The sequence below is a fragment of the Oryzias latipes genome, chromosome 14 (assembly GCF_053564925.1).
Source record: "Oryzias latipes strain Hd-rR chromosome 14, Olatipes_Hd-rR_3.1".
Lineage (NCBI taxonomy): Eukaryota > Metazoa > Chordata > Actinopteri > Beloniformes > Adrianichthyidae > Oryzias > Oryzias latipes.
In genome coordinates this window covers 14,225,692-14,244,834 of record NC_136250.1, presented here as the reverse complement: position 1 = coordinate 14,244,834, position 19,143 = coordinate 14,225,692, and the positions used below count along the sequence as shown (strand labels likewise).

General features: G+C 40.9%; 2 protein-coding genes across 3 annotated transcripts; one reads left to right on the top strand and one right to left on the bottom strand.

Annotated features, from left to right (window-relative positions):
• The first annotated feature begins 726 nt into the window (after window positions 1-726).
• On the top strand, window positions 727-8,727 carry chek1 (checkpoint kinase 1). Of its 2 annotated transcripts, XM_004076376.5 has the most exons (13): window positions 727-1,054; window positions 1,928-2,042; window positions 3,450-3,558; window positions 3,671-3,735; window positions 3,810-3,879; window positions 3,955-4,143; window positions 4,465-4,569; window positions 6,480-6,563; window positions 6,761-6,827; window positions 6,901-7,069; window positions 7,173-7,301; window positions 7,388-7,489; window positions 8,411-8,727. In XM_004076376.5, exons 1-13 carry the CDS (start codon window positions 990-992, stop codon window positions 8,504-8,506), a joined length of 1,365 nt encoding a protein of 454 aa, XP_004076424.1. In that variant the 5' UTR covers window positions 727-989; the 3' UTR covers window positions 8,507-8,727. The 2 variants fall into 2 exon arrangements, with proteins under 2 accessions (XP_004076424.1, XP_023817953.1); XM_023962185.2 differs by lacking the exon at window positions 6,480-6,563 and having other exon boundaries at window positions 737-1,054.
• A 157-nt stretch (window positions 8,728-8,884) lies between these two features.
• On the bottom strand, window positions 8,885-19,029 carry LOC105355623 (V-set and immunoglobulin domain-containing protein 10-like 2). Its single transcript, XM_020708851.3, has 12 exons — window positions 18,800-19,029; window positions 17,431-17,814; window positions 15,341-15,616; window positions 14,964-15,239; window positions 14,173-14,430; window positions 13,830-14,087; window positions 13,462-13,752; window positions 11,552-11,905; window positions 10,574-10,696; window positions 10,470-10,494; window positions 10,299-10,399; window positions 8,885-9,126 (listed from the first exon to the last, which is right to left on the bottom strand). The coding sequence occupies exons 1-12, from the start codon at window positions 18,867-18,869 to the stop codon at window positions 8,975-8,977; spliced, it is 2,568 nt and encodes an 855-aa protein (XP_020564510.2). The 5' UTR covers window positions 18,870-19,029; the 3' UTR covers window positions 8,885-8,974.
• Between the last annotated feature and the right edge of the window lie 114 nt (window positions 19,030-19,143).

Sequence of the window (19,143 nt, the reverse complement as noted above, 5' to 3'; positions counted from 1 at the left end):
GAGGCACTGATGTCATCAGTCAGTTTAACAAATATATTCATATCAATTCAGATTAATTTTAGTTATACAGCACATTTCATGTAAAGAAAACAGCTCAAGGTGCTGTTAATCAAATCAAATAAGGATGCAAAAACACCAATGCAAAAATTAATAAATAAGCCCCTATGCCACAGATTAACTTATTTATACCATTTAATTGGTAACACTTGAAGTGGGTTGTTTAAGATTTCATTTCAACATTTTTGTCAATGTAGGATAGAAAAAAAATCACCAAAGTTTTTATTATTGACTTACTTTCGCTTTAATACAGTTACACATGAAAAAGAACTTTGATAAGTCCATGAAAATGCTTTTAATAACATTATAATTTAGGCGACATTGCACCAGCAAGCAGCACTGGCTGTGGCTCGTAACTGATTTGATGCTAGCACATGCAGATTGTTGAATTCACTCGCACAGCAAATAAAATGAAACAACAATATCACAACGGGTCATCAATTTAAATAGAGCATCTTTGCGACCGTTTGATTGACAGCAAATTAAAAGGAGAAATACTCAGACATGCAAAAATGAACTGATTTTTATTACAACTGTTCTCTTTCATAAGAAAAATGCCAGAAAGACATGTCAAAAACTTTCCTCGGAGGGATACTTATGAGTGGAATGTAATATGTCCTCCAATTCCGGAATGACCCGCGTGGTGGCGGTAATGCACAAAAAAGTGTTTTCCAACAACAGAAGAAGAAGAAACGGAAGTTGTCACTGGGAAAGTTCTTAGCGCCAAATTCGTGAAGCTTTGCTGGTTCTGAACCGAACTGGCTCGATGGATATCTGTGAAAAGGAACAAGAGGAGACAGCAGCCGTGTAGATTGGACTTTTCAGTCTGACCAAACCAGGCTCTCTGAGCCGAGCAGCAGCTGTTGTCCACTTTCAGGACTGGTTCTGTTCTGACCGGCTCTCTCTCTCTGTTCTCCATCCTCATCATCATCATGGCGGTGCCTTTCGTGCAGGACTGGGACGTGGTCCAGACGCTGGGAGAAGGAGCTTATGGAGAGTAGGAACCCTTTTTCTTTTTGGACCCTTCAGAAAGTCTTTTCATGGCGTAGCAGGACCACACGTGTTCATTAGAACCCACACACAACATCTGCACACACATCTGCTGAAGACTAGTAGAGGAGTTAGTGAGCGGGTTTCAGTTTTGGAAGATTTTGACACTTATCCCTTGTGCTATCAAAGGCACGTTAACGCTGGGAGTGGGGTCATCTGGACCCCACAAGTCAAGACAGTGCGCTGAACCTTTTTTTTTCAATGATTTGTGATCTTCACTGGTGTCCATGGATTCCATGAAATCTTTCCACCTTTATCCACCTTTGTCATGGTAGGGAGAACACGTCAATGTAAGGGTGGGGTCATCTGGACCCCATAGCACAAGGGTTATTGATGGATCAAAGCCAAATCTAACTAACAGAAAACTTTCATTGTTGTAAATTAGACATAAAAGTAAAAATCATTGTAAATGTTTTGCCATTAAAATGATTACAAGCATAACATATGATATGCTTAGATTAAAGCGGTCCGAATCTGTTTTTAAATATTTTAGAATAGGACCATGTGGAAAACCCATCAGAAAAAGTTATGTAGAAAGAGTTTTAGTGAGGATTTATCACACGGGAAGAGAGGCAGGAGAAGAACAGCTGTATATGTATTCAGATAAATTATAAAGATGAAAGTGTAATGCAACAAAAAGGATAAGAATCTGACATGAAATTATTATTTACAAAAAAATGTTTTTTTGCAAACACATTTTTAACCAAACTGATTTGTTTTGAATAGAAATTTAATAAATGAAGAGGGAGCAATGCAATTGAGAATTGATTTTATCCTTATTTTTGGTTTGTTTTTGTTCCTACGCTGATCTGGTGTTCAGAGTGAGGCTGCTGGTGAACAGGCAGACGGAGGAGGCGGTGGCGGTAAAGGTGATCGACACGTCACAAGCAGAGGAGTGTGCAGAAAATGTCAAGAAAGAGATCTGCATCCATAAGGTATCCCAGCCACGTCTAAAACAGCTGGTCCCAACCAGGCACTTCTGACACAAATCATCTCTCATTTTTGTTGTTTAAGCAATTTGTTTACAGATTAAAAAAGGAATCTATTGAATAATTTTTGCATTTTTAAAAACCTGAATAAGTACCCATTCTTACTGGTTAATTAAAAAGCTTTGAACTCCCTCTCCGATTGTCTTTTGATCTATTTTCAAAAAATGTCCCTGGTGGTCTTTCAATTACGATTATTCCATTATTAGCCAAAATGAAAAAGAAATGTGTCGTTTTCTAAGACATACAGTTAGGACCATAAATATTTGGACAGAGACACATTTTTTCTAATTTAGTTTCTGTACATTACTACAATTTGAAATAAATCAACTCAGATGCCATTGAAGTGCAGACTTTCAGCTTTTATTTCATGGGTTGAACAAAAAGATTGCATAGAAATGTGAAAAACTAAAACATTTTTTAAACACAATCCCTTCATTTCATGGGCTCGTAAGTAATTGGACAATTGACTTCCATGCTATTGCATGGGCAGGTGTGGGCAATTCCCTTGTTATGTCATTATGAGTGAAGCAGATAAAAGGCCTGGGGTTGATTAGAGGACTCGTGCTTGCATTTTGAAGATTTTGCTGTGAACAGACATGTGGTCAAAGGAGCTCACCATGCAGGTGAAAGGAGCCATCATTACGCTGAGGAAACTGTAGCAGTTCATTAAAAATATACCTCTGAGTTGTGGGCGGAACCGTTGACACGGAACAACCCTGTCCTCACTTCCTGACACCCAGCTTTTTACATGTTATTCCACTAGCTTACAGCCCCTCACATCCTCACCCTAACATTATCGGTGCAACACAAATGGCGAGCAACATTGGACCCATGCAGCCGTACAGTTTCTAGCCAGATACCACCTCGGACGAGGAAGACGAAGACCTACATGGATATATTCATCTACAGTCAGGACCATAAATATTTGGACAGAGACACATTCTTTCTGTACATTACCACAGTGAATTTTAAATAAAACAACTCAGATGCCATTAAAGTGCAGACTTTCAGCTTTTATACCATGGTTTGAACTAAAAGATTTCATAGAATTATGAAAAACTAAAGCATTTTTTAAACACAATCCCTTCATTTCATGGGCTCTTAAGTAATTGGACAAATACAAAGGGAGACATTGTATTTTCTACATTGCAGATACGTTCTTTTTCAAACGGTCTTTTTTTGTGATTCGCAACCATTTGAAAATAAAAATACTCAAAAATACCATTGCAAGCTCAATTTTCTTCATATAGTTTTTTCCATCATGAGAACATGTTGAGAAAACCAGAAACACAATTTTCGTCAGAGTGGGTCTTTGAAATTGTCTGTTCATCTGAAATATTATTTTTTTTGTAGATTCTCAACCACTGCAACATTGTAAGGTTTTTCGGTCATCGGAGAGAAGGAACAACCGTCTATCTCTTCCTAGAATACTGCACTGGAGGGGAGCTGTTTGACCGCATTGGTAAGATGCTCACTTTAAATTCAGCGGAGTCTTTACTTGTTTTGTCTCTAAGGATTATTGTGGTTTAATGTTGGTCACATTGTTTGCAACTTCTAACTAATGTTTCCTCCAGAACCTGATGTGGGGATGCCAGAGAGAGATGCTCATCGGTTTTTCCAGCAGCTCATCGCCGCTGTGGTAAGTAACTCTCACCAGTGTATCCATAAGTCTGTCCGTTCCTGCTCGCTAATTCCGGAGTTTGTATTTAACAGGAATACCTCCACAAACTCGGCATCACCCACAGAGACATAAAACCTGAGAACATTCTTCTGGATGACAAAGGTTATAGACTGTATGTGTGTCGCGTCTTCCCTCAAAACCTCGTGGTTCCCTAAACACCAACGATTTTGTCTTTAGACAATCTGAAGCTGACCGACTTTGGCCTGGCTACCATGTTTCGCTTCAAAGGACGCGAGCGGCGTCTGAATCGACTCTGTGGAACTCTGCCTTATGTGGCTCCGGAACTGCTCAGCCAAAGCGAGTACCACGCTCAGCCCGCAGACATCTGGGCGTGTGGGATCGTCCTCACTGCCATGCTGGCTGGAGGTAAGGTTAACGGAGTCATGGAAAAGGACTGGAATAAAAAATTATGTTAATTTGTACCCAGTTCTCCAAACATACTAAATAAATTCAATGCCTTTCAGTAAGACTCACAGTCGAAAACATATCTTTTAGAGCTTTATTTCCAATCAAGGAGTGACACGTGACGGATACATTCACATCCTCTATATCCTCTAAGTAAAGATTTAGTCACGCAAATACAAAACCAAAAACCACAATAGTTACACAATGCTCAATATTTGTCCATAAGTCTGTATGTATGATCCATGTCCTTGAATTCTGTAACAGTATTTTTGTGTTTGTCAGAGCTGCCATGGGACCAACCCACTGAGAGCTGTCAGGAGTATGCAGACTGGCTTCAGAGGAAAACCTACCTACCTCCCTGGAAGAAAATACAACCAGCCCCCCTTAGTGAGTCTGATTTCGCTGTGTGCTGGGGCCTCATTTATAAACGTTGCGTACGCACAAAAGAAGGCGTACGCCTCTCTCTACGCAATAATTGATATTTATAAAAAGCAAACTTGACGGGAAAATGTGCGGTCCTTCACGCAAGCTCTGACCCAGGCGTACGCACAAAAACGGGTGAAATGAGAAACGGCGACACCGTCGGCAGATGGAAGAAACACGTGAAAGTGAAAATGACCATACTGCCTCTCATAAATAACATGAAGACTTCACAAAGCAAGTCTTACAATTAAAAGCCTACACGAACACCCGTTTGATCGATCAGCAGTGAGACAAACAAAAAAAATCAAACGAAAATTACAACAGAAATTCAAATGAACACATATTTGCAAAAAGAAAAGTGAAATATGTTCTGCAATATTGGCATGTTGTGCAATTCATCCTCATAAATAATTTAGTTAAAAGAACAAAATAATGTACAAAACTGATATTCTCGTTAATGTGTCCGTCTGGCGGAGCAGATATAGGGGCAATTAGACAGACAGACAGACGTATTAATTGTCCACTGGGGAAAGTTGTTTTCATAGTAAAACATTTCTTCACAAGTTACGGAATTATGGTTTTCATGCATATGCCTTTAGTTTGTTTTCTTTTTGATAAAACAATGTATGGCGTATGTCTCAACCATTCAGAAAGCAACAAGAAATTACATTTGCGCTGAACAATTTCCCATTTCCACGTCGATTATTACCGACATCTGTAGCTTGTCAGATGTAAATAAATGGATGGACATAAAATGCCCCATCACAATGCGTAATGACGCACAATGGCTGATCTTGCGCTCTTAGAAGATGTGGCAAATGGAAGAATTCGGAGCGAACGCATCTTTAGACAGCAAGAAGACTTGCTGGCAAACGAGGACGAGTGGCTTATGAGCCGGTTCCGACTTCCTCGAGCCGTCCTGTTGGACCTCTGCACTCTCCACTTAATAGGGATTCCCCAATTATTGCCGCCAGTCTCTCATCAAGAGGGGTCAGCTCCGGTGTCTCCCCCCCACGTGGCAGACACACTCAGGCGATGGAGCGCTAGACGTTTTTTTGCCTCGACTTTGATGTCCGACCATTTCTTTTTTATTTCGGCCACGGTCCGAGGTTGTGAGGCTACAGCATTAACGGCGTCTGCCACCGTTTGCCACTCACGTGCCTTTTTGGCATTAGTAATGCCCACACTGTGCCCTCAGAACAACACTTTTTTTCCTCTTTTCCACCTCGCCAACGATAACTTCTACTTCACATTGAGTGAAGTTCCGTTTTTTTGATTTCCTCTCTGTATTTGCCATGGTTTCGCAATCAATGAATATTCATTTGTGGGCGTTTCACGGACTATTTATGGGCAACTATGGGCGTTTCATGCAGCCGCAAAAGCTGCGCTGCATTTAGAATCGGTTGTGATTTTTTAAGGGAAAGATGCGTAGGATGTGCGTGCGCACGGTTTTATAAATCCGGATATTTCTGTGCGTACGCACGTCCTATGTTTCATCCGTACGCCACTTCTGACACAAATCCTACGCATCAAGTTTTATAAATGAGGCCCCTGATCTTTAATGTCATTCTCCCAACAACTGCTCTTCACATGTGGTCCCGCGTAATCATACTCCCACCTCATTATAACATAAAAGCTTCTTACCTTTGGTGGAGATTTCTTAGACTTCTATTCCAACATTTCTGTCTTTTCTTTTAGTTCATTGTGTTTGTTCTATCAGGTTCTGCCATTGGAGAAATATGTTTGATAAGGAAAAGACACTTCTGTGTTTGGACTAATGTTGGAGCCTAGTATCAGATTGCTTTAAAATAAAAGTGCTTCAGTTTAGATTCAGAAATGACTTTGTTGGATGATAATTCTTCTAATGTCCTTAGGCTTGTTGTCCAAATTACTGCAACCCAATCCCAATACCCGGATCACTGGAGAAGAGCTAAAGAAAGACCGCTGGTTTACACAAGGCAAGAGGCACCATCAGTCCCACACAGACCTGCTGCAAAGATTTGATCCTTCACTGTTGGAATATTCTTGGATAAAGATATAATGAAAAAGTCATTATTTTACAATGACCTTTGATATGCTTGTAGTTTGTTGAGAAGTTCTGTAAAATGGGTTTAAGGCAGGATAATGATGTATTAATGAATCTGTGCCTCCTCAGGATGTCTGAGCTCGGGCTGCAGCAAGGTTCTTCACAACAACAGGGATTTTATGTTCCGTGCTAGCAGGTCTGAAACGTGTCCTTCTCCTCCTCCTTGTGTTTTTGTTGACCCATGTGCTTAAAGCTCCTCTTCTGTGCAGTGACGACAGGATGCAGCTGTCCAGCTCTCAGCCTGATTTTGCCGCTGGCGGCTGGGAAGCCATGCTGGTGTTTGGGCAAAGCGAAGGTCAAGTCAGCTTCTCGCAGCCGACCAAGCCTGAGCACATGCTGCTGGGTAGTCAGTTACTGGCCACGCCTGGAGCCAGTCAGGTGATGGTTAAATTTCAGGGATGGTTCTTCTTCTTTCTGGATGTCTGTTATCATCTATCGCCACCTCCTCCCAGTTCTAACTTCAGTTTTTTGTGTTCCACAGTCGCCGTGGCAGAAATTAGTTCGGAGAATGACCCGTTTCTTCACCACAGTGGATGCTGATGCAACTTTGTCTGCGCTGAAAGACACCTGTGATGCTCTTGCACTCGGTTTCAAACTCACCTGCAGACAGGTAAAGCTGTATTTTTTGTAGATGACCACGTTTTTTTTTTTAAGTAAAAGTGGAAAGAAACATCGATCTCTTCTCAATACTTACAGGTAACTCTGAACACGCTGGATAAACGCAACAACCCGCTAGTCTTTAAGGTCCTGCTCCTGCATTTGAACCAGAAAGTGCTTCTGGACTTCAGGCTGTCTAAGGTAGGTTTAGGCTTTGTTTTGTAGTTGCCCCATGAATCTAAATCATCGTCACTGTCATTCACTAATGAGATAATAAAAAGACCACCAACAAAAGCTGAAAGGTAAAAACAAACCAGTAAAAAAATTGTTTTACATTTCTATTTATTTTATTGTATTTGTCTGACTTGGGAGTAAAGATCTGGAAAAATCAGAAATGACTGCAGAGGACAGTCCATAGTCCCACTCTGATCATCTTTTGATCTATTGTCAAAGTGTTCCCAGTCATCCTTTTAATTATAAATATGTCGTTTTTAGTCAAAATCCAAAAACTGTCGTTTTCTAAGACAAAGTTTCTGCAGAGCAGCAGACGTTCATTAGAAATTTGCCTCCGAGTTGTGGGCGGAACTGTTGATTCAGAGTAAGCCTACCTCCATTTCCCAGCATCCCTTTAAAATGCACTCCCACTAGCTTACAGCCCCTAGCTCACACTCCCTTACATTACCTGTGTAACAAAATTTCGAGCAGTATTGGAGCCATCCTGCGGTACAGTCTAGAGCCAGATTCCAGCTCAGAGAAAGAAAACAAAGACGTGCATGGATGTATTTGTCTGCAAGTGGATGCATCAGATTGGAGCGGAGCAGGAAGCTTGTACCCAGCGTATTTTCTACGTCACAACTGGGAGCTTTTTCAGGACATTTTTTCATCTGCTACTGAGTCACCACAGTTTTAATTAAAAAAAAATACTCAGAATTGCTGTTTTAAACTTGAAGTCTTTTCTATATGTCCTCCATAATGAGAAAAAGGCCACAAGATCATGTTAAAAAGACGTGTCTATTGTACAAAGGCTTCCTGTCTTTGGCCTTTTAAAGTACCTTCAATGTTAATCTCTTACAGTAAAGGATAGACCAACAGGTATTCATGTTTTCCTTGTGTTTTTTTTAGGGTGACGGTTTGGAGTTCAAGCGCCTCTTTGTGAAAATCAAGCAGAAGCTGGGCGACATTGTCAACAGTCAGAAGATTTTACTGCCTGTGGTGTGAACAGCTTCAAATGGACTCCAGGCTTTCGCTGTACATATTTCCGTGTTGTGTGTGAAAGTTCCGCTGTCATCGTGCAAAGTTCCTGTTTAATATTTCTAGTTTGAAAGTGAACAAACTCGGTTATACAGTGACAGACTGCTTGTGTTTAGACTAAGATGTTTTTATTACATTACATGAATATTAGGCTTTACAAAGAGATGAATAAATGACTGACAGACCAACTGTATGCTGCATCCTTCGTAACACAGACATAACCTATTGTGGAAAAACTTCAGCTGAAAAGAAACGTATAAATAATGCGGGGGAAACAAGCGCCCACTGACCATAAGGTTTTGAAATGACTGCGCTAAATAATTTTATTTTTTTAAAGTGCTAATATCTGAAATCTCTGTGAACAGATGGGTTGGTTTTTTTTTTTTTTTTTAGAATGCTGTTGGACCCTTCAGCTATGGTCAGCATCAGGTACCACTACGAGCCTGTAGCCTTGACTGTGATAGTGACGCTGACGGGCTCGTTATCATCTGTGGGAGGGGCTTGGATTGTGGGGGTGGGGCTTGGAGTGGCACTCGGAGGGGGGATGGTAAGCGGTGAGGCTGCTCGGGGTATCGCAATAACTGGACCTGAAAAAGAGGAATAATGGACAGTTGAGAAACTTAAGGATGCCTACCTGCCTCCTTACTAGGTCTGATCATTGGATGCAGATTTAAGATCTGAAACCTTACTCCGTGTCCCAATGAGCTCTTGTTAGAGGCTAATTTAGAGATGATTCTAACAAACAGTGTTGGCTTTGTAGTTGGTACACAAGTAGGTCCCCTTTCACTAATAGAAATTAGTCAAGCCGTAGGCTTGTTTTTTTACTATTCAAAAATAAAGTTAAGCTTGAAAGGTAATGTAGTGTTTTTGACCTGTGATCATTAAATCCTGAGATCTCACCATTTTATTTCATTAATGGGTGTGTTCTAAAACCTGTCCCACCTGTTTGTTAGTCCAACCTTTTGCTTGATTTTGGTTATTCTGGGCTTTGATAACAACTCCGAACTACCATCAAACGTTACCCAAAATACCCAAAACAATCAACTGGATTCCTAGCTTTGCCCTCTACTCTTAAAGACCCACTAGGATCACCTTTTGATCTATTGTGAAAGAGTTCCCTGTGATCTTTTTAATTATGATTATGTTGTTTTTAGCCAAAATCCCAAAACCTGTTTCCTTTTTTAAGACATAGTTTCTGCAGAGCGGTAGTAGTTTGTCTGATATGGACTAAGCCTTTGCTCAATTCCCATCACCTCTGTTTAAAATCTATCCTGCTAGTTTACAGCCCCTCAAACCCCCAACCTAACATTACCAGTGCAACAAAAATGGTGAGCAATATTGCAGCTATCCAACCGTACAGTTTAGAGCCGTATAGAACTACAGAATTATTGATATGATATGATATGCATCAGAATGGAGCAGAGCAGGGAGCTTGTAGCCTGCCAACTGTGGCACCTATTTCACTGAGACAGGCTTTTTTTAAACAGCATTTTCTCATCTGCTCCTGATTCACAACAATTTGAATAAAGAAATCCTCAGAAAAGCAAGTTTAGGCTTAATTTTCTTAATATATAACCATGACATGACAAAAATTCCAAAAAAGAACGTAATAAAAAAAACACAAAAACAGAATTGTCTTTGAAGTGGGTCTTAATAGTAAGCATTTTTGTACAAGATTCAAAAGTTGCAATGAACCCCGTAAGAAACTTTCATGCATTTCACTTTTTCTGTGTTTATTTTGTCTGAGTGTTCATCTTGCCTTCACTGGAGGATCCACCCCTGTCCTCTCTTCCTCCCTCTAAGCCACTGACCACCTCATCCTCGGGGAAGTTGATGTTTTCCCTGGATTGGCTGTGCTGTCTGGAAACACAAAGCAGATCAATGTAAATGTGGGAAACTACCCATCATCAACTTTGAAAGTGTTACTTACGAGCCAAACAGCATGTCATGAAGTCCTGTGGAAACAGAGACAGTATTATACCACAGCACAGCATTTCAGTGGATTTCTTATAGTGAGCAGTTGCTGTGACTCACGGGGATTGTTGTTGCGGTTGCGGATTATGTACACGAGCAGCAGAGCCGTCAGAATGGCTGCGAAGAGCATCCCGCCTATAGCTGCTCCAATCACAGCAGGGTACATGTTGCTGCGTGGTTCCGCTGCAACACATCACAATTACACATTGCAAAATAGTTGACACTAATAGAATTGCTTGCTGAAGTGCAAATAAACCCCCATATATTAGAAAAGCGTTTCCTGCAACTGTAAACTAATGAAGAGTTGCAGCTCTTGGTCAAACAGGGGAATCTGTGCAATACTGTAATTCTTTTGCCTGAAAGCCATTAGACCATTTTGAACTGATGATGCAGGTCAGACTTTCCCTAAACTCGTCAGGGGCTGCATATCTTTTGATTTTCCAAATGTCACTGCACAAGTTTTTTTCTGCAGTTTTTATCCTCTTAGATTGTGTATGCCTGTAGGTTAAAAAGAGATCAATTGTTTCCAAGCATTAAAAAGATTTGATCAATTTCCTGTTGCCCATTGGTGATGTTGTTTCCATGACAACTGGATAGCACTGAGTACTCCATCACAGATCAGGTATTCAGATATTGCTCTGTGGTGCCTAAAGGTTTGCAGTACTCCCCTCTTCTCTGCAGGACTTCCTACCCTCAATGCAGATTCATTGCTGTTTCAGATATTTCATTCACAGTGAGTGGAGATTGAAAACGTTCAGTCAGAAAAAAGAAAGCAGAAGGTGTCAAGAGGAACCAGTGGATGCTGTGTTACTGTGAGGGGACGTGTGTGAGCGAGTGACATAACTGTTCACCTAGGAGGGTCAAAAAGAGAAAACAGACCGTTATCATTGAAGCAATCAGCAGAAATATAAAATACGTTTGAATAATCACCTGCTTCAGATTTTTATAACACTGTCTGCACTACCTCGTTTTTTGTATTTTTAAAATTTTGCTTAAAATGATAAATTGTGGACATTCGACCCATATTATATCCTGTACCTGGAGTCTTTGCAGAAGACGGGTATCCGACGGTACGGTAGTTAATAGACATGATGCGAAACTGGTATGTAAACGTCGGTGTCAGCCCTTGTACTGTGTGACTCCTCACATCTGGATCTTGGATGATGTTTTGATACCAGTCTGTGGCAGCAGCTTTCTCCTTCGCCTGCTTTAGGGAGCCATTGCTATTTCTCCCCTTTCCTGGTCGCTCGGACACCAAGCGGTGCTCGAGAGAAAAGCCTGTCCACCCTCCGTTTGTCTCACTCTCCACCTGCCACTCCAGCTCCACCTGGTTTCTCTGTCGGCTGTTGTATGTCACTTTGATCAGGGTTGCATTGGGTGGCATGGGGTGTTCTGATGAAAACAAATACGTGTAATTTAGAACAAAAAAAACACACACATTTACCTTGGATAATTTATCCTAAGCAGTATAGACCAGGGGTCACCAACCAAGCTAACCCTGCTTCAGTAATTGCTGCTCACCTGGATCAGGTTTGTTCAGTCAGTCAGAAACAGTGCCTCTACTGAAGCAGGTTAGCTGCAGAACAAGCAGGACAGTACCCCACGAGGAACAGGGTTGGTGACCCCTGGTCTAAAGAATCATACTTCACTTAGTAATTCGACTACTGCATCATGATGGCCGCATGCAGTGGTGGTGCAAAGGGTTATGATCCACGCTAACAGGTGCTAACACTATCCTAAACAAGGAGACTCCTAAAAGGTCCAACATTTGCATCTAGGATTTCTGTTTTGTAACTGTAGACACATATACACTAGATTTGTGGCAGCTCTGACATCACTCATAGGATTCTGATGGTTTAAATGAAATCATCATGCATGTGAACAGGAGTTTGGCATATTTTTAAATATGGCTGATATGGCGAGACAAACTAAAGTGGGAGTTTTGTTCGATCAATGGGTCCACCCAGCTCCTAAAACAAAACACCAAATAAAATTAAGAAAACTGTTTGGTAAGCAACTAGCTATTTATGAGTTTTGTGGCAAAATTTTACTTTTTGTTTGTGTCATAGAATTCGGATCTGCCTCCAGTGGTCAGTTGAGAAACAGCACTTTTAAAATTTGGTTATGAAATGCTAAGACTTGATTATAATTTGTTTTTCTTTTAGACTAGTAGCTTACACTTTGAAAAAATACTCATCACATTACAATTAAAGTTACATTCACACACTGTTCTTTCAAGAGCGCGCTCAACGCGTAAAAACAAAAGAAAAGACAATAAAAATACTTAGTTATTTTCTTTACATTATAATTGCTCCTTATCATAAACAGACAGATTTGCAGTTATACATACAACATACATACACGCGACACAATGAATACATTAAATATTATTATCGCCAAATAGAGTTTGATTAATTATTTGAAAGAGAGTGGAAAGAAGCATGTGTATATACTGTATGCCTACCCCTGTTCTTCTACAAGACAGAAAAAAAGAAAACTGGAGTACTGGACAAAACCTTTATGTGCTGCAATCAACAAGCCTGAAAATCAAAGATCATTTTCTATGATCTCAGCATTGCATTAAAAACATTTATAATTTAATGATAAAAGTCTGTCCACCAAACTTTGCACACCAAAACAGGGTAGGAAGGTAATGTTGAATAAATTATATTTATGTTGTACTTCACACTTTAAAGAAATCCTAAATTGCTAGTTCATCTATAAAGAAAACATCAGTGCAAGACTGATAAACTTGAATTGAGAGCAAGTGAGGCCTGAGATCCTGCAAGCTCAGCCTTTATATTGCAGTGGTCCACTGAGTCCTTGTCCAGTATCTGTCTTGTAATAAACTTTAATCTTTTAGTGAAATTGGACAAACAGCAAAAATAAAGATCAGTTTGTTGAATGATATGTTTAGATAAAGGGGTATATAAAAAAAACCGTCTTACTTTTAACCACCAGAGTGACGTTGATTTCTGCTCCTCCAACAGCATTTGAAGTGGAGCACCTGTACTCTCCACTGTCTTGAGTTTCGTCTGTGTCTCTCACGGTCAGATTGGCCCATGCAGATGTTCGCAGCAGCATGTACTTTGACGTGTCACGGATATCAGCACCTCGATTGTTGAACCAGGTGATTTCGTTGACAGGAAGATAGTTAGCTCTCAGATTACAGGTTAGCTGCACATCAGTTCCTTCGTAGACAGAGATGACTCTGCGTTGGGTCAACAACACGGGGGCCTCTACTCATAAAAAGACATTCATTAGTTTGATTGACCAATCACACGTGTGCTTTTGTGTTGTGAGAATGAGTGCTGACCCAGAGTCAGTCTGCAGGTCTTGGGTTGGATTAGAAGTGGGTGCTGAGCATAGCAGATGTAGGGTTCCCCACTGCGAGCAGTACCGTAACGAAGGACCAGGATGTTGGAGTTTTCTTGACCACCTTTGCTTTGGCCCCCAGGGCCCTCCCACCACACAAAAGCCTTTGGTGCCCCTCCATCCCACGAGCAGGATAACATCAGATGCTGTTGACTGTTGGTCACGTAGGCAAAACACAGCGGCTCTGCAGGAGGAAGAACTGGAGGAGGAGCAGTAAATGGTTGATTATTTCTGTTCTTTCCATCACTCTTTAATATTTTCGACTGTAAGGTTTTAAAACTCACGAGTGCGTGTGCTGCACTCTGTCTGCTGTTTCAGGGCAGGATGTGAGCCCACACAGCTAAACAAGCTGTTGTTGGGAATCAGGCCTCCAGGGGGCAGCAGAATGGTAGAGCTGTCCTGTGAATTTAGCTGATCTACAAGATCTCCTTTCCACTGGAGAGCAGGCAAGGGAAATCCACCAGGCCAGGAACAGATCAGTTTTAGTGAGGTGTAATTTAAAGCTGGTTCCACGGAGCAAATGGGGGATCCATCAGGAGGGTCTGCAAAAATGACAAAATAACAGCGCAGTGGCATGGAAAGTAGGAGTGATGAGAAATCTTATTGGAAAAAAATATCTATCTGGCAACATTTTGTTTGGAAAATTCCAGAAAACATACATCAGAGTTGAGAAAGTACTTAAATGAACTTTATCTTTGAAGAAACATCAAAACTGAGGGGCATGCAAAGACCAATAAGCACTTGAAAAGACTGCATTATTACGGTTAGGTACCTGCATGGGGGTCCCATCATATTTCGCTGTGGTCCGAACAGAAGAACTGGGCTGCAGCATTTCCATTTTCAGTTCTGTGTATGCGTGTTGCCATGTTGGAGTGTTTAAAGTTTACAACTGATGTGATGCATGGAGTAAGATAAGCCAGAGGAGATAAATGGTGCATTCATGAGAAGGTCAAGTGAAAGAAGATCTTATCTCACTTTTTCAATCATTTTGCAGATTGCAGAAGTGAGACGGAAAGAAGATGAGGACAGGTTCAAAGAGAGGCGATGCTAGGGAGTCAGTCAAGCGTATACTCACAGTACACGGTTAGGCTGATGGTTTTTTTTGAACGGGTGTTCAGGTAGGTGTTCTGGGCTAAACAAGCATAATCGCCAGTGTGCATGCGGAGGATCTTGGTGATGGTGAACTGTGGACCAGTGTAGACCTGGGAGTTGTTGTAGAACCAAACGTACTGACTGGCTGGATTGGACTGGGCTTGACACAGCAAAGAAACAGTCTCTCTTTCCAGAGCTGAGTATCCTCGTTCTGTGATGCTGAACGGAGTCACATTTATCTCAGGAAGGTCGGGGCCAACTGTGGAGACAGGAAGAACACGCTCACTCTGGGTCAGTGGAGGTCACATTATGACCTTTAAAGAACTCTCAAAATAATAAAAATAACTAGTGACTACTCACAGATGGTGTCCAGCCATAAGCGGTTGGAGCTGTCTGTATTAACAGCATTCGTGGCTATACAACGGTACCAGCCCGTGTGGTTCCTGCTGACGTCAGTCATGTTGACGATGCTGCTGCTGCCCTGGGCAATCACTGTGATGTTGCCATTGCGGGTTTCATGTTGCCACATGTACTTGATTGGCTCTGTCCCATTTTCCAGAATGCAGCGCATCCACATTGTGGATCCCTCCACCGGTGATGCATCACTTAGCAGCAGGTTAGGCTTACTGACTGGGACTGAATGAGAAGAGGACACACATGTTCATTCCTCCAAAACACCTCCATTCTTTCCTCATGAGCCTGAAACGTCTAAAAAGTTGGAACACACTTTGTCCTTTGTCCTCAGCTGAGGTTGTTTGAGGATAGTGAAGTCCGAATTTTAGCCAGAGAGAAAGGATGGTTTGAGCGAGGAGTGAAAGAAGCCATAAACCTTCTCTTAATAAGAATGGTGTTCTTAGGTTTATTCTTCCATCCATCTACAACAGTGTTCTAAAACCCAAACAAACTGAACCATTTTCACCTGGGTCGTTAACAGCTGAAAGAGATGACCAGTTTGGGGAGGGTAGCCATTGTCTCCCCAACCCCCAGCTCAGGACAATGGACCCTTACCGACCCGAAACCATGTAGTCTAAGTTGACAATACCATCTAGTTTCAGGCCTGACTCCTCCCCCACGAGCACATATAAACCACCTCTTTTACTAGCTAATTCAGAATTGACAAAGCTTTTTGGATAAGAGGTGAAATGTCTTCAACTTTAAAAACCAAGTCCAGATGACAGCCCTTGAACCTACTACTATAATGCATAAAGGTGCATAAATTGGTCATTCAAAATAGGAAATTGTAATCAATTAATTTGTTTTTGGATAAAAAGTGCATCAGTAATTAAAAAGCCATGATACATAATTAATATGTGTCCAAATGTGTAGAATAAAATAGATATAAAAAAAAACATCCCATGATACTGTACTGTGAATTTTAAAAACATTGCAGAATTCAAGCAGGTCCAGATTTTATTTTTAACAATTTTTCAGCCCTGTTTTAAATATGTATTACAATGGGGCAATAAATAAAAAGTGTTCTGGAGTCTTTCTGTTGGGCTTCTGTCTGCTTTGCTTGACCTGCAGGTTTCGTGATGGCAACACAAATGTAAGTAAAGCATTTTTTCTTGGGGACTCCAGGGCTAACACTGTATGACATTTGCTGTGTACCTCTTCTACTGCAACAGAGACCTGGAAAATGGCCCAGTCAGCATCATCAACCTCTGCCTGCTCTGGCACGTTCAGAATCTGGATTTTTTTGTACATTCGGTCGTGGTTCTATGAGAATTGCATTATGAGTTTTTCGACTTCTTCATACAATCCCAAATCTTTTATCCTTATCTTCGTTAGCACTAACTCGTACATCTAAATCTGATCTGAGTCTTAACCTATGTTTTCCAGGACAACAGCTTGCAGTTTATTGACCAGCAGATGGTATGCAACATCTTCACCTATTTCTTTATCCAGCTCACCACCATGTTAAGCTGTTACTGAGCATGCATGGTTGAATGTTGGAAATATTTGGACACAAATCGGATAACACAAGAACAAAACAAATCACTAGCCTTCTGAACACAGCTTCCTGACTTTAGTTGCACTTCTGATCATTCTTTTGGTCACATGGTCACATTTGGTAACAAGATTAACACCACTCGGACTACACAAAAATGCTAAGATACAATAACTCTGTGGTTATGCACCGTCTGACCAGAGACTCCAAGAAGAATTCTCCAAAAGGTTGTTGGGCTCATAAAGAGAGGTAAATCCTCCTTGAGTTATGCCTTTCACACATGACCACTCCACAGTGAAAGATAATGTTGTCCCTCTCCAGGACAACTCAGAGTTTTACTACAATCTAGCTAAGATCCAGGAACCTTCCCAGTAGGCGTTTTCTGTTTTCCCTAAGTGATAGATGTTCCCAGTTTCAAAGAGCAGGTTTACAAAATTACATCAGCTCTAACAGCCACACTTCTTCCTTGCCAAAAGAGAAGAAAGCAAAGAGCTGGTCTTACCTCGAACAGTAAGGTGCACATAGTAATAGTAGACTTTGGGCTCTCGCTCGATGTCATAGAAGGCTTGGCAGGTGAACAAGCCATGAGCAGCGAGAGGCAGCTTTTCGATGCTCACAGCTGCACTGTTGGATATTATGGTTATCTGTCCCAGGGTCTCAGCCAACTTCTGGATCCTTGGACCTTTACCTAGGTTATACACCACAGCTTTTATGGCTTCGGTGCCGGGCTGAGTGAAGCTCCATATGTACATATCAGGCACGGTGGGACCACACTCCAGGATCACAGCTTTGCCCACCACCCCATAAACGCTGATATCCTGGTACACCACCTCCCAGTTGGGGTTAACCTCCAGCGCTGACGTTGGGACAGGATACACTGACATGCCTGCAGATGAGTGTGTGAGTGGGAGAGGGGACAGTGGTGTCATGTGACTTGCTAATGTTCCACTGTTAGATTGATTACACCAGTGTTTCAGACAGTCAGAACTGTCTTTTATATTCTTTGCTGCTATATTCAAAAGTTTCAAGGACTACACATGTGTGTGGAATATATACACTGCATGTTAATAATTTGAATCATAACAAACTTGCTCTATAAGTCCAGACCATCATAAAACATGAGAATTGGTTCTTAGTAGACCAACCTGTTTAGATAAAGGTTAAATACATTTAAAGAGTAAAACAAAATCTCGTAACTTTGGAATTCATCAGTTGTGTCCAAGTTTCTTCACTACTCACTACTTAGCACAAAGTGCATTCACCATTTTGTAGGGCTGTCAGAATCTACAATTGCAAAATCTAGTGCTCTAGAAATATCCCATAAGTCTCTGCGAAAAACCAGTGTGCACCGATGCTAACTAGGTTGGCGAATAAATACCACAATGCATTGCATTTGAAAGGATTTTTTAAATGTGAAAACATGTACTTATGTTTTATAAATAATCCAAGTTTTCATCTTCAGAACACAGTAGATTTATAAATAGACTCTGTAAAATGCTCATATTTATTAGATTTTTACCTCAGAAAATCAGTGACGTCATATTTGCTGTTTAAAAAAAGTAGTGAGCATAGTGTCTGAATTGCTATTAAAATCCAGGACACTAGATAGTCCTGTGCTATATAGTTTTTAGTAGTTAGGGAGAAGAGAAGGAATTCTGACACAGCCATTGTTTGTGCATCGACCCACTTGTGTCAGCTCAGAAGTTAAAAATGTTTTATAAAAACATTTATATTCTGCATATGATTTTGTTAAGTCACTTTTTGTTGCATTAACTATGTGAGAATTACATTGCAAACACCACTCTTTGTAAAAACAATAGATTTAATATCAAATTGTCTTGAAATGCTGTAGAAAAGGGTAAACGTCTTACCATTTGCTGCAAATGTAACGGGACTGGTGGTGAGGTAGAGAAAGGCCAGCCCTAGCAGATGGGCCACCATGGTATCATGATGATCCTGAGTCCAGTCACCTCTTTATTCAAAAAATGACTAAAGAAATTTATAGAAAATCAAAATCCAGCCTATTGCTCCTCTTCTTTGCTCTTTCCCCCTGTTTTTTTTTAAAGAGCTCAGTTGAAGATCCTGGCTTCATCCAACTGAGAGTAGGAAGGGGACGCAGGTCTCAACTGATTTACCTTCAATTATTCATCTGGTTTTCTATTCTCTCTGGCTCTTTCTAATGGGTTAGAATGACACAATGATACTGGACTCATTC